This window comes from Cydia splendana, chromosome 9 (assembly GCF_910591565.1).
Source record: "Cydia splendana chromosome 9, ilCydSple1.2, whole genome shotgun sequence".
NCBI classification, from domain to species: domain Eukaryota; kingdom Metazoa; phylum Arthropoda; class Insecta; order Lepidoptera; family Tortricidae; genus Cydia; species Cydia splendana.
In genome coordinates this window covers 4,164,360-4,176,982 of record NC_085968.1, presented here as the reverse complement: position 1 = coordinate 4,176,982, position 12,623 = coordinate 4,164,360, and the positions used below count along the sequence as shown (strand labels likewise).

The following is a 12,623-nucleotide window of genomic DNA, read 5'->3' as shown; positions in this document are numbered from 1 at the left end:
GAGCAACATAGACCTTCGTGCAAATGCATAAAGTTCAATTTCAGTTTTGACACTTTGGTGACGTGGCGTCTGAGTGACAGCTTTTGTGTTTGACACGGCGTCGAAAAGGTTAAGTTGAATGTAGGGACGCCCTGCACTGATCAGTGCTAAAGCATACCTGTACTACAAAAATACGAGAATTTTCTGAAATTTTTCTATGAGGAAATTTCGCAATTTTGGAGACTTTCCAACGGCACCTCAGTAACGTCACTCCTTCACGCCGCCCAAAATCTGTAGTCTTAAAAATATTTTTGCAGCCGAGATAATACCTTGGGCACCTATAATCAAAACAACCTTCGATGCCAGCTTACTATGGAGTGGATCATACGCTTGTTTGCGGTCTACCAGTCGTGGTGTAAAAAACTTCACAGTCAAATCATTTTTGAGAATCAGTAAGTATCCGTTAGAGATAAAAATCTCATTTTCCAAAAATAGTGATAGACGTGTTCTTTCCGCATCATGTATTTTATCAGTAGGGATTCACTCTCATGGTCTAAGATCCCACATATATGGTCGACCTTCACCAATCTGTCTTACGGATGAAACTATGAAAATATGAAAGAAAATATGTTCCAGAACATAAATAAATAGGGTTGCCTAAAGAAATATGGTCAAGGCTAATTTTAATAAATTTTTGATAAAAATTTTTTTTCGTCATATTTCACCGATTTGTCTGACGAACGAAATAGAAAAGAAAAAAATGTATGTGACCATTATTTTTTCGCTTCAATCCCATAGTGTGACATATCGTTGGATAGGTCTTTTGAAATAAATACGGTTTACAAAACATTTTTTGATAAAGTGAATATTTTAGGAAATAATCGCTTCGAAAGAAACAAAATGTATGTTTTTTTTTTGTTACTAGCCCATGTGTGTGTCCCACTGCTGGGCAAAGGCCTCCCCTCTCCCTTTCCAGTCCTCCCTGTGCTGAGCAAGATCCCGCCAATCCCGCTGGAATGCATCCAGGTCGTCCCGCCATCTCTTTCTCGGTCTGCCTCTGCCTCGACTACCCTGGGGATGCCAGCTAGTGGCTATTTTGGCCCATCTGTCATCATGCATCCGGCAGACATGTCCAGCCCAGTCCCACTATAGCCTGGCGGTCTTCACCCCAACATCAACGACTCGGGTTTTGGAGCGAAGCTCTGTGTTCCTCACCCTGTCAGATCTTCGGACACCCCGGATACTTCACTCCATTGCCCTTTGGCAAACCTTGAGCCGGGATTTCTGAGCCTCAGTTAGTGATCAGGTTTGGGCACCATAGGTGAGGATGGGCATGATGCACATGTCGACGAGCTTGCGCTTCAGTGCAATTGGGAGTTTACCCTTCATGAGTTCCTTCATGGACCAGAAGCTCCTCCAGGCGTTTTCGATCCTTCTATCGATCTCCTTGTCCTGGCGATCTGTGAAGGAGACTATCTGGCCCAGATAGGTATACTCGTCGACATATTGCAAAATGTTACCATCCACCGTCACCCTGTGCTTCTTGCTGTTGGTCATTAACTGGGTTTTGGATCTATTCATCGTTAGACCAACCTCAAGGCTTGCGTTGCTAAGTTCCTGTAGCATACATTGCAGTTCGGTCGCCGATGTTGAGAAGAGTACGATGTCGTCCGCGAATCGAAGGTTTGTCAACCTCTTATCGCCGACCTCGATACCCTTTGTCTCCCAAGAGACCGCCAGTTTTTTGAAAACTTCCTCCAGGCAGCTGGTGAACAATTTAGGAGAGAGCGGGTCACCCTGCTTCACTCCCTTAAGGATTTTAAATTTGGGACCTGGTGCGTGCAGCTTGATGCTGGCCGTGCTACTTTTGTATATCCGTCCAACGAGTTCAACATACGTGTGGTTTATTTGTTGACTACTCAGTGCCGCTAAGATGGCTCTATGTGTGACACTATCGAAGGCTTTATTGTAGTCAACAAACGCCAAATACAATGGTTGTTTGAACTCGTTGGATTTCTCTACAATTTGATTTAGGGAGTGAAGGTGGTCGATTGTAGAAAAAGAGGGACGAAAATGTATGTGACGATTTTTTTTTTCGTTTCAACCCTATGGTGTGGGATGTTGTTGGATAGGTATTTCAAAATAAATAGGGGTTTTAGAAGAAAATTTTTTGATAAAGTGAATATTTTCCGGAAATAATCGATTTGAAAGAAACAAAATGTGTGTGACAATTTTTTTATCGTTTCAACCTTACATTGTGGGATGTCGTTGGATAGACCATTTAAAATAAATAGAGATCTATAAACAACATATTTTGAAAGTGAATCATTTCGGAAATAATCGTTTAGAAAGAAACAAAAAGGTTTTTCCTTCTAACTTTTGAACAATCGGTCCAAAAAATATGAAAAAAAAACATGAAAATAGTGCTTAAAAAACTCATTCAAATAAAATTAATACAAACTTGATCAGTTAAGCCGTTTATGAGTTATCGCTAAAAGTCTTCCCTTCTTATTTTATTTAAAAGTCTGGCAACCCTTATCTGTGACCGGATTTTCGCAGGCAACCCTATACCATTGTATTTGCAATAAAATTACCATCATTTTGATGTATAATTCAAGCGTCAGACAGATGAGTGCAATTATCGATATAAAATCACCTCTTTAAACACGGCAACCACATAATAGTGACCGGAAAAAGATAGGCAACCTAGTTGATTTATGTTGTACAAGTTGTATACTTTCCATTGAAACTTATTTCGTTCGTCAGACAAATCGGTGAAATTTGCCGAAAAAATTTTTTTTTCAAAAATTTATTAAAAATAGCCTTGACCATATTTCTTTAGGCAACCCTATTTATTTATGTTCTGGAACATATTTTCTTTCATATTTTCATAGTTTCATCCGTCAGACAGATTGGTGAAGGTCGACTATATGTGGGATCTCCTACTATCACTAGATTACCCCTAACCATACGAGTATGACCACAGAATAAATAATAGTACTAGGTACAGAAGACTCACTCTCTAACAAAACGCGTCTGTTACGATCAGGACAGATATGGCCGCTAGGTGGCGACAGCGCCACGGGCGGCTTATGGCTAGCCACCAAAATTGGTGTGGAACGGATGTACTTGTAGCTACCTGTAGCAAAGCGACGAAATCGCGGAGTGAGCCACGCCTGGTATGACTAATGTGGTAGATATAAGGCGATGGGTACAACTCAAACTATTATAAGTAGGGACCTAACGAACGTGCCTGTCTAAATAAAGGGACTAAAGAATAAAGATGGACTACCTTCTACCTTTGCACTGGGTACTTACCATACTTTTATTGCTTGATGAACTTTAACCAGCCTCGTCCTGGCAGCTGTTCATTGGTGGATTTAACAGGCGTTGTAAAATCAATTTGAGGGAGATGTTTGGCAGGTATAGCATGGCTTCGAATATGTAAAACAAAAGAGTGTGAAGCAAAAAAGCAGCATCGGATATTCTGAAAAGGGCTCGTGTTATAAGAAAACGCATATTTTATCGTAAAATATTAACGTATAATTCTTAACTGTATTTACAAAAATATCTATTCAGTATTCATACAACTCAACATCGAATATACATTTAACACAAATTTCTTAACTATTTTACATCCATCTTTACTCTGTTATAATTAACAACTCAGTCTTAGAGCGTACACTCGTGGAACGTGTTTAGTTGAAGGACAAACGTAACCCATTGACTGCTAAAGACGTCAACTGACGCGCGCGGGTGCAACCCAATATCAACCTTCATGCACTTCGACAAGATTCACGATGGCGCGCCGCACACGATAGCCTTGGCGTTCAAAGGTTTAACCAGAGACCAGAATATTTAAAGCATTAATAATATAAAGCATCTCTATTTCGGCAGATAAGCTCAGGCTGCAGTTTGCCCTTCACTTAACGTCACGCCATCTAGTGAGCGCTCTGGAAGAGTAAAAACATGGCGTTCCCCCATTCGCGCGAGAGCTTTTCCAACGCGCGTTAAAAAAGCGCTTAAATCTGTCCGCACTCTAAATTCGATTTAACGACCAAGGCTTAAAGTCGAAAATCCAACAACGCTTGATAAAAAGCGCCACCGCTGTCGTGTGAATACATACATGGTTATCCATTTGTCATGCAAACGCTTTTTTAACGCGCGTTGAAAAAGCTCCCGTGCGAATGGGGGCTAACAGTAATAGGCCCAACCTAGCATGTACATATTAGTTCAGTTGTCTGTGGTAGCTAGTACACATAAAAATATCCATATAATGAAATATTCTTAAAATAGATAAAAACAAATTCATTGTTGCAATCGGGCTAAACGAAATGCTTGTAGTTCTACAAACAGGATAAGTATGTACATACTAATTATAGTCGACGTCAAATATGTGTCGCTTAACTTCAAACTCGGGTAAATCCATTCGACCCTCTCAGCAAATATCTACCCTATTACCTTATCTTAATACCAAAATCGCATAATCTGACAGATTTACCCGAGTTTGAAGTTAAGCTACTCATATGTAGATAGAAAGTGGCCAAATCGTAGCAAACCTTTGTTGATATAAAAATAAGGATGTGTTCCGATATATTTGGCCGTCACTACCTGTTTCATGCTGACTACAAAATGAAAATACTGGTAAAGCCCTTAGTTGCGTTTGTGCAATATACAACAAGATAGAGTCGAACCAAGAGAAGTCTGCAACGATTTTGATAACACACGCAGTGCAAGTGTTATTTTAAACGTCAAATTTGTATGAAATTATGACGTATAAATAACACTTGCACTGCGTGTGCTATCAAAGTCGTTGCAGACTTCTGTTGGTCTAACTCTAACATGTATGTAGGTAGGTTAATTATAATATATCTCTACTTTTAATAATACCGTGAAAATGGGATCTCGAAATTATAAAATATGTGTATTACCAGAGTATTAGCTTAAAAAATAATTAGTCTTCTCGTGTAATAAAAATGGTGCTATAAATCACTGAAGACTGAATAGTCAATGTACTTTATGTAATTAAATATCCTTTCCAATTGCAACAAATCATTTGTCAAATAAAATAACGCTCTTTGACTACTACCGTTGGTTCACAGCCATAACTAAGAACTAGAATCATTAACTTTACTTCTAGAGTTAGACCAAGATAAATCTGCAACGATTTTGATAGCACACGCAGTGTTATTTATACGTCATAATTTCATAGAAGTTTAACGTTTAAAATAACACTAGCACTGGTTGTGCTATCAAAATCGACTGGTCTTGGTCTGACTCTACCTATATATTTACACATTATGGCTTAATTCCATATTTTTATTGATTCTGGCAAATTCTGGTTCAGAAAAAATACATAAAGCGGGTTAAATAAACAAAATACAAAATTGTGTCCAGTATTTTGGACGTTGCCGAATTAAGGGTTAAGGCCTTAACTTAGATCTTAATTCGTCCACAATGTAATCGATTCCCTTTGTGTCGTGACGATCATTACACAATGAAGCCAATTAATTCGCAAATAAAGTCAAGCTTATTAACAATTTTAATGAAATTCATCCTTTCAACGCGCGTTAAAAAAGCGCTTGCATCCGTCTGCACGCTAATTTCGATTTAACGACAAACGCTTTAAGTCCAAAATCCAACAACGCTTGATAAAAAGCGCCACCGCCATCGTGTGAATAAAATGCACTGTATCCATCTGTGTCATTCAAACGCGCGTTGTAAAAGCGCTCGTGCAAATGAGGCCTAAAAGCTTATAAAATTACAACTTGGGCAGAGGCATATTGCCTGTGATATATCTATTTCTAAATAAATTAAATATACCAAAGGTAAATAAAATAGCATATCTGTTTTGGAATGAGTTAATATTAACAATAAATATTAACATGACACTTAAACAACGATTCTAAATTAAGATATCTAAAATATTTACGTATATTTTTTTCCGAACATATAACATTGGAAGTAGGTACAGTCAGTGTTTCTTAATAAGTACATTGCAATTACCAATTGAAACATACCATGTTATAGTTAGCATATAAAAAGGTACATAGTACTTGCATTTATTACAATCTGTTAAAATAGGGAATTTAACTTTAAAACCCGTTTCACCACTTCTTAATACAAATATTATTATGAAATTAAAGGATAATAACCAGGGACAGTCAGAACCCAAATGACTGCAAAGACACATCGTTTCGCATGAAATATAATTAACTAGGAGATAACAATATTAGAGAAGCTATTTCATAATTGGGAATTTGACTCCTTGAGTTTTATATGTAGGCACGTACGAAATGCAATAAGCAGATTTATAAAAAAATATTGTAATTTCAACTCTTAGAGAAACGTTTCGATCCTTTCCGATCACTTGCGCCCTATTTATTTACACTGGCTAGTTATTTGAATTAGGAACGCAAGAAAGATGCCTCTTCGGAGATCAAACGTACACTGGTCTGGTTGCGAAGTGGTACAAGATTTGTGAAACAAGGTTGTTCTGTGAGGCCTCATACTAACGAGCGCTTTTTCAACGCGCGTTAAAAAAGCGCTTGAATCCGTCCGCACGCTAAATTAGATTTAACGACCAACGCTTAAAGTCGAAAATCCAACAACGCTTAATAAAAAGCGCCACCGCCCTCGTGTGAATAAATACACATGTATCCATTTGTGTCATTCAAACGCTTTTTTAACGCGCGTTGTAAAAGCGCTCGTGCGAATTTGGCCTTAAGCGACTGCTATTCATCAAAACTTAAACTTTAACATTCCACGTACCGAATATCGATTATTGTCATCGATACTTAACACTATATACCAAAGTCATAACACTTAACTGAATAAAAATAGATAAAAAATCTTAAATAACTTAAAACCGTTACCGTTTAAACTTAAAATCGTCTTTGCACTTGATCGGCACTTAAACGTCTACATAAGCGTCCATTTAATTTTCCAGACACTACACATTTATACTGTAATGTGTAATCAATAATATCGTACTAAGCGTTACACAGGTGTGGAGTTTGTATTGAACTTTGCAGGTTCAGCGAGTTTCATTGAGTGTCATTGAGGTTGTATTTATTTGGTGGTTCCTTCGTTTTCACTCCAATATGACTATGGGGCCTCGAGGCTGCTCTAGCGGAATATAACATAGTTATTCTACCAATTAACAGCTGTCAAATAATATTATTCACATTGTAATTTCTCTTTTTTCCCGAGGCGTGTGTTGTTGCTTGTATTTTCCTGATCGAAATAATTCCATCGCCATTTTTAGCGATAAAGCCGTACAGGCTGTACGCACAAAACACACACGTTACAAAGACGTTCAAACCGCGGTCATTTTTACCGCGTCAGGCGCTTAATAATCGCAACGTGCGCGTCTCTCATCGTAACTCAAGTGGATCTCGCCTTAGCTTTAGAAATTGTTAGTTCAGACGATCTATTAGCGACAGCTGAAGGCCTAGCTGCCACCGGGCGCCGCTCCCGGCCGCCGAGGCGGCAGGCGACGTGACAGAAATATTTTGGGGCCCGCTCACACCGCACCAGTTGCGCTCACGCTCCCTTTTCAAATTGAGACAGCAGACGTCATTTAGGTGACGATGCAACGTTACAGCAAACAATGTATCCAGCATCGGGTCCGGTTCACACCGGCCGCCAGTCCTGGTCGCGCGGCTCTTGCTTGACGTGGTAGTTGAGGCAGGGCTGGAAGTTGACGTGGATGGTGACGGGGTGCAGCGGCGCGGCCAGGTGCGCGGCGCGCGCGTCCAGCGCGTCGTACGGCCCGAGGTGCCGCGCCAGGCACGAGTAGTCCACGCTCAGCGGCACGTAGTACTTGCCTGCGAGAGGATACGATGTTAATGTTATAGCTGAGAGAAAAAAATAGAATAGAATAGAATAGTTTTTTATTCGTAAACACACAGACAACAGACATACATAGAAAAAACATAGTGAAAAATAAAGTGTCACGAAATGGTCCCATCTCAGCATGTTGCTGGCGACTTCCAGCGCTGATCTTCCGATTAGACCATCAAGTGAGAAATAATCAAGGTAACAGACAAAAAAATAAGTAAAGAAACATAAAATAAGCCGAAAAATAGATTACACACATTTTACACAGCTAATACAAAAAAGAGATGAATTAAGTACACGGATTAACCGATCGAACTTGTACCATCCGGTCGGGTCACATCGTCAAAATTAAATCTGAACTTACTAACACTACTAAAATTGTGATGTCGAAGGTGGAAAGGTGCGTTTATTTCTACCGAATGTAATGTTTGCTGTAGATTGCAGTTGCGTAAACCGAATCGTGACGCATTCCCTAAACCGAGACGTACGTCTACAGTATATATATGTTATATACTATATAAGTAATTAAAAAAAAAAAAAAAAGTCCGTACTGTATACAATAATTAGATTGTCCAGCGCTACCTACCGTTCCACATGACGCCATACAGCACAATCTACTTTAGCGTGTGTTTTCATAGAATAGGCAGGCAGGTAACGCTGATACTTCAAAATCATAGTTGACTGGGCAGTGGGCACGATATTAATGTAAGTATTAGATGGTTTTTAAATATATTTCTGTACTGGGTAATATTTTTTCTTCATAGTCTCTACAACTTATCTACATCTCTTCTTCTATCAATAACTCAGATTGTGCAGAAAGAGAAGAGTCGTGGAATGTATGGGGCCCATTACATTCCACGTCTCTTCTCTTTCCGAACAGATTAGTAGTAGCAGGCGGGTACTGACCAAGCGAGTTGAGCGCGAACACGGGCACGTACTGCGCGGGCGGCGCCAGCGGCTTCTCATAGTGTTGGTGCGGGGACTCGCTCGATGTGTCCTGAAGATAAGTAAGTAATTCTGTTAAATAGATTCATTATTATATAACAACAGTAACTGCTGGTTAAGAATATAGGGCGCCGGATGAATGACATGAGCTGCGATCTGGAAACTGAGGGCCTTACGCAAACCACGTTCGACGTGTTGCCTCCCAGTTACACGTTACGTACGAATTTACAAGTGCGACAGAGAGGCAACACGTGGAACGCAGGTGGGATATCGAAAAGCTACATCCCCTAAGTTAGCATTTTTAAGCATAAACGAAACGAAATGCTCATTTAATACGCCTCAGCCCATTCACGTTGTGTGCCACCAATTGCAGCCAGATGGGTCATGGTTTTCTGAAGTTGGACAATAATTGTTCCATATTTTAATTACACAAACGGGTCTACCGCGATATAATTTCATTGTTTTTACATTAAATTCCGACGTTTCAGCTGAGTTGCACCACGGAAAGACTGACGTCCCAGCAAATGTCAACGGAGATATAAATAAAATAACACTGAACTACCCGAAATTATATTATATCGCGGTAGACCCGTTTGTGTAATTACTCGTATTGTAATTATTGTATGTGTACAAAACGCGAGAGTTTAAAGTGTAATAATTGTTCCACTTGAGTTGTAGTCCATATGAAGTATGTAGGTACCTGTGGCGAGGTGTCCCTCGCGTCCTCCGTGGAGCCCGAGTTGGAGGTGGAGGTGGTGGAGGGCGCGGGCTTGGCGGCGCGGCGCCGCTTGTGGCCGTAGTTCTTGTGCGGCGCGCCGCGCACACTCATGTCCGTCGCCTGGAAATACCATAACATTATTACTTTTGTTAGTGGTGGTATCACTCAATTTTCGGAATCGGCTCGCGACTGCTCCGAGCAGTAATGAAGCACAGCTTAGTGCCTAGCGAGCGAGAAAAGAACAGTAAAAGCATAAAACTTTGCCTTTTAACATAACTTTACCCACCGCGTCACAGTTCAGTAGAAGCTTCAACCAGTATTTCACTTTTACTGAACTGTGACGCAGTGGGCAAAGTTTTATACTTTTACGGAACGTTTTATGCAATAGGATGGACACGGCACGACCATCTATTTTGATAGACAGCGATTTCGTTCGCTGTCCGATGTGTCGTTTCGCTTGTGTGTGCTACTATTTAGTAATTATTCTGTTTTTAATTATTCTATTTAGTAATTAGTAGCGCCAATCTAGTGTCCTAGTAGGTACTTCTAGTGATCTGATGTAATAAGTAGGTGGTAGGTAGGTATCTATTTCGAAACTGGGCATATCTTGATACATTAAAGTAAAGGACACCGACTAACGACTGATATTAAACAGCTTACCTCACAATCCTGAGACCTCGAAAATCTTCTCTCAATCGAGTTCTTGAACTTGTACGAGTGTAAGAAGTCCTCGCCGTGTTCGGGCTTCCTAATGGTCCGCAGCGTAGGCTCCCTCTTGCGGTGCCCGTCCAGCGCCATGGGCTCGCCCTCCGGAGGCGCCTCGTCGGGTGCAGCGACCACGTTGGTCACTGGAATCAATGCGAGAATGCGAGCGAGTTATAACCGCTTCATACATCATCACACAAAAAACTCACTATTGTATAAATTAAATAAAAATTAAATATAACTAAACAAAAGATGACCGCCAGCCGACGTATTGGTATGATGGAAAGGGACAAACGATTATTATCGGCTTGTCAACTTTAGTAGATGTTTATGAATAAGAGGGTTAAGCTTTAGGGCAGCGGTCGGCAACAAATGGCCTCTCGCTTGCGGCCCGCGAGCCTCCCTGGCTATTTGTATGTAATATTGACAAACGTCAAAGTCACAAATATTACCAAAGTGCGGCCCGCGTCAACTTCGTTAACTACTATGTGGCCCTTGGCTGCTAAAAGGTTGCCGACCGCTGCATGTGTCCAATATCGTCCCGCCTAAAATTTGCTAGGTACACAATGACATTGCCAACGATGGTTTTTAAGAAAGCTAATGTTGTATGGCGGGAATAAGTTTTTTTTTATTGACTGTGTTAGATCTCGAACTAAACTTTAAATTAAAGCTATGGGGAAGGTAACTGCTTTCTGATTGTATATGGTTTCCTTAAGGTCTCCCTATCTCGCTTCCTTGTCGTATAGAATGTAGACGAGTGCCATCTACAATTGTCTTTCACCGGCCTTCCCCATACAGCCAGGTTCTAAAGCTATTTACCGGTGCGATTGCGATCCGGCATAGTCCTTGGCAGTGGCACCGCCAGACTTCGAAGTGTGCGTACTGCTATAGAGATGAGACCCTCTGTGGAATTACTCTCAGATTTTATATCATGCTCGAAAGTTGATGATCATACAACTATGTAGGTAGGTAAAGGCGCTTTTCGACTTGAGACCTACATGTAATAGTACACAGTGTTATGAGTATCTACGTATACCATAAGCTGTCGAATGAGGTAACTCCTGAGAAAACTAGAAGTCTAGTACGGTAAGGGTCAAACAGATCACTGTGTTATGTCTTTCCTGTAGACATACACAAGAGTTAAGGGCTATAAAGGTTAATTTTCTTATTTAACCCTTATCCACATGAAAAGGTCCTCCTTTTATTTAAAGAACTATGATAAAATCATTACTTACATGCCCACAAGCTGTTAACTATTGCCCACAGGAGAGAAAAGTAGTGTGTTCGCGAACACTAAATTTTTCTCTCCTGTGGGCAATAATTAACAGCTTGTGGGCATGTAAGTAATGTTTTTATGCCAAATAAATATTTTCTATTTCTATTTCTATTTCTATAATGATTTTATCATAGTTCTTTAAATAAAAGGAGGACCTTTTCACGTGGATAAGGGTTAAATAAGAAAATTAACCTTTATAGCCCTTAACTCTTGTGTATGTCTACAGGAAAGACATAACACAGTGATCTGTTTGACCCTTATACTTAATGCACGTCGCCGGTTGAAGCTTGACGAATACTTACTTCCTGCTCGAAAACAAAAATCTATACCGATCACTATTAGGTATTATAACCCCGACCCCCGACTATCTTCGAAGCAAGCGTGTAGCCATTGTAGCCAACGGCGAAGCCTTCTGTCTCTTGTGACTAAAACTCGTACTATGGTTCGTTTTTTTAAGCATTAGAAAGAACTTGAAAGCAGGTAAGCGATCTTGACATGTCTTTTAATTGAAAAACGCTTTTTAAAAATCAATAACTATTACTCATGAAAGCAGAAGAATATAAATTATCGTATTAGATTCATAATTGTTGCATATTTGCCGTAACTTATTTTTAAAATGTGTTTTTCAATTAAAAGACGCATCAAGATTGTTTACCTTATTTCTAATGCTAAAAAAAACGAACTATAGTTCGGATCGTACCTCTATCGCACTCCATCGGATACTGCTCTGGCTGTTCATAGGGCTCGGGCTGCGGGGGTTCCAGGCGGCGTGGGACCACGCCGTCGCGCGGCACGTGGCTGTGCGAGGAGCTGGAGGAACTGGCAGTCTCTGAGGAGGAGGTGGGGTGACGCTTCTCGCGGGGGACTTCGCCTGGAGAGAGATGAAGACCATTAAAAGATGAAAGTTTGTTTTTGACGGCTAAAAATAGATATTTTTCGAGAGCTGAGTCATAAAAGTTATAGTTATAGGGACTTTACCTTAAATGCTAATAAACTTTAGGGATCGGTTGAACGGATAGGTTTCAGAACTCTGTGGCAACGTTTATCTACACAATGCATTCGCCTATATCCCAGCATCTCCACCATTCAATCTTTCAGACCCAATGAGGCTAATTTAACTTAAATACTCCCAGAACTTGGTAAACTCTGCTAGATATA

At 40.2% G+C, this 12,623-nt stretch overlaps 1 protein-coding gene and 1 long non-coding RNA gene across 6 annotated transcripts in view; one reads left to right on the top strand and one right to left on the bottom strand.

Annotated features, from left to right (window-relative positions):
- LOC134793414 (uncharacterized) overlaps window positions 1-12,623 on the top strand; it is a 314,149-nt gene that overhangs the window by 275,186 nt on the left and 26,340 nt on the right. The gene's annotated exons all lie outside the window — the stretch shown is intronic.
- LOC134793364 (transcription factor cwo) overlaps window positions 3,500-12,623 on the bottom strand; it is a 46,952-nt gene continuing 37,828 nt past the window's right edge. For 2 of the 5 annotated variants that reach the window (XM_063764924.1, XM_063764925.1), the window contains exons 5-10: window positions 12,166-12,336; window positions 11,009-11,092; window positions 10,145-10,332; window positions 9,467-9,604; window positions 8,728-8,818; window positions 3,500-7,808 (exon numbers count right to left, since the gene is read on the bottom strand). In XM_063764924.1, coding sequence (XP_063620994.1) covers window positions 7,615-7,808; window positions 8,728-8,818; window positions 9,467-9,604; window positions 10,145-10,332; window positions 11,009-11,092; window positions 12,166-12,336 — 866 coding nt within the window. In that variant the 3' untranslated portion in view covers window positions 3,500-7,614. The remainder of the gene's footprint in view (window positions 7,809-8,727; window positions 8,819-9,466; window positions 9,605-10,144; window positions 10,333-11,008; window positions 11,093-12,165; window positions 12,337-12,623) is intronic. The other 3 variants (XM_063764927.1, XM_063764926.1, XR_010144537.1) reach the window with 2 other exon arrangements.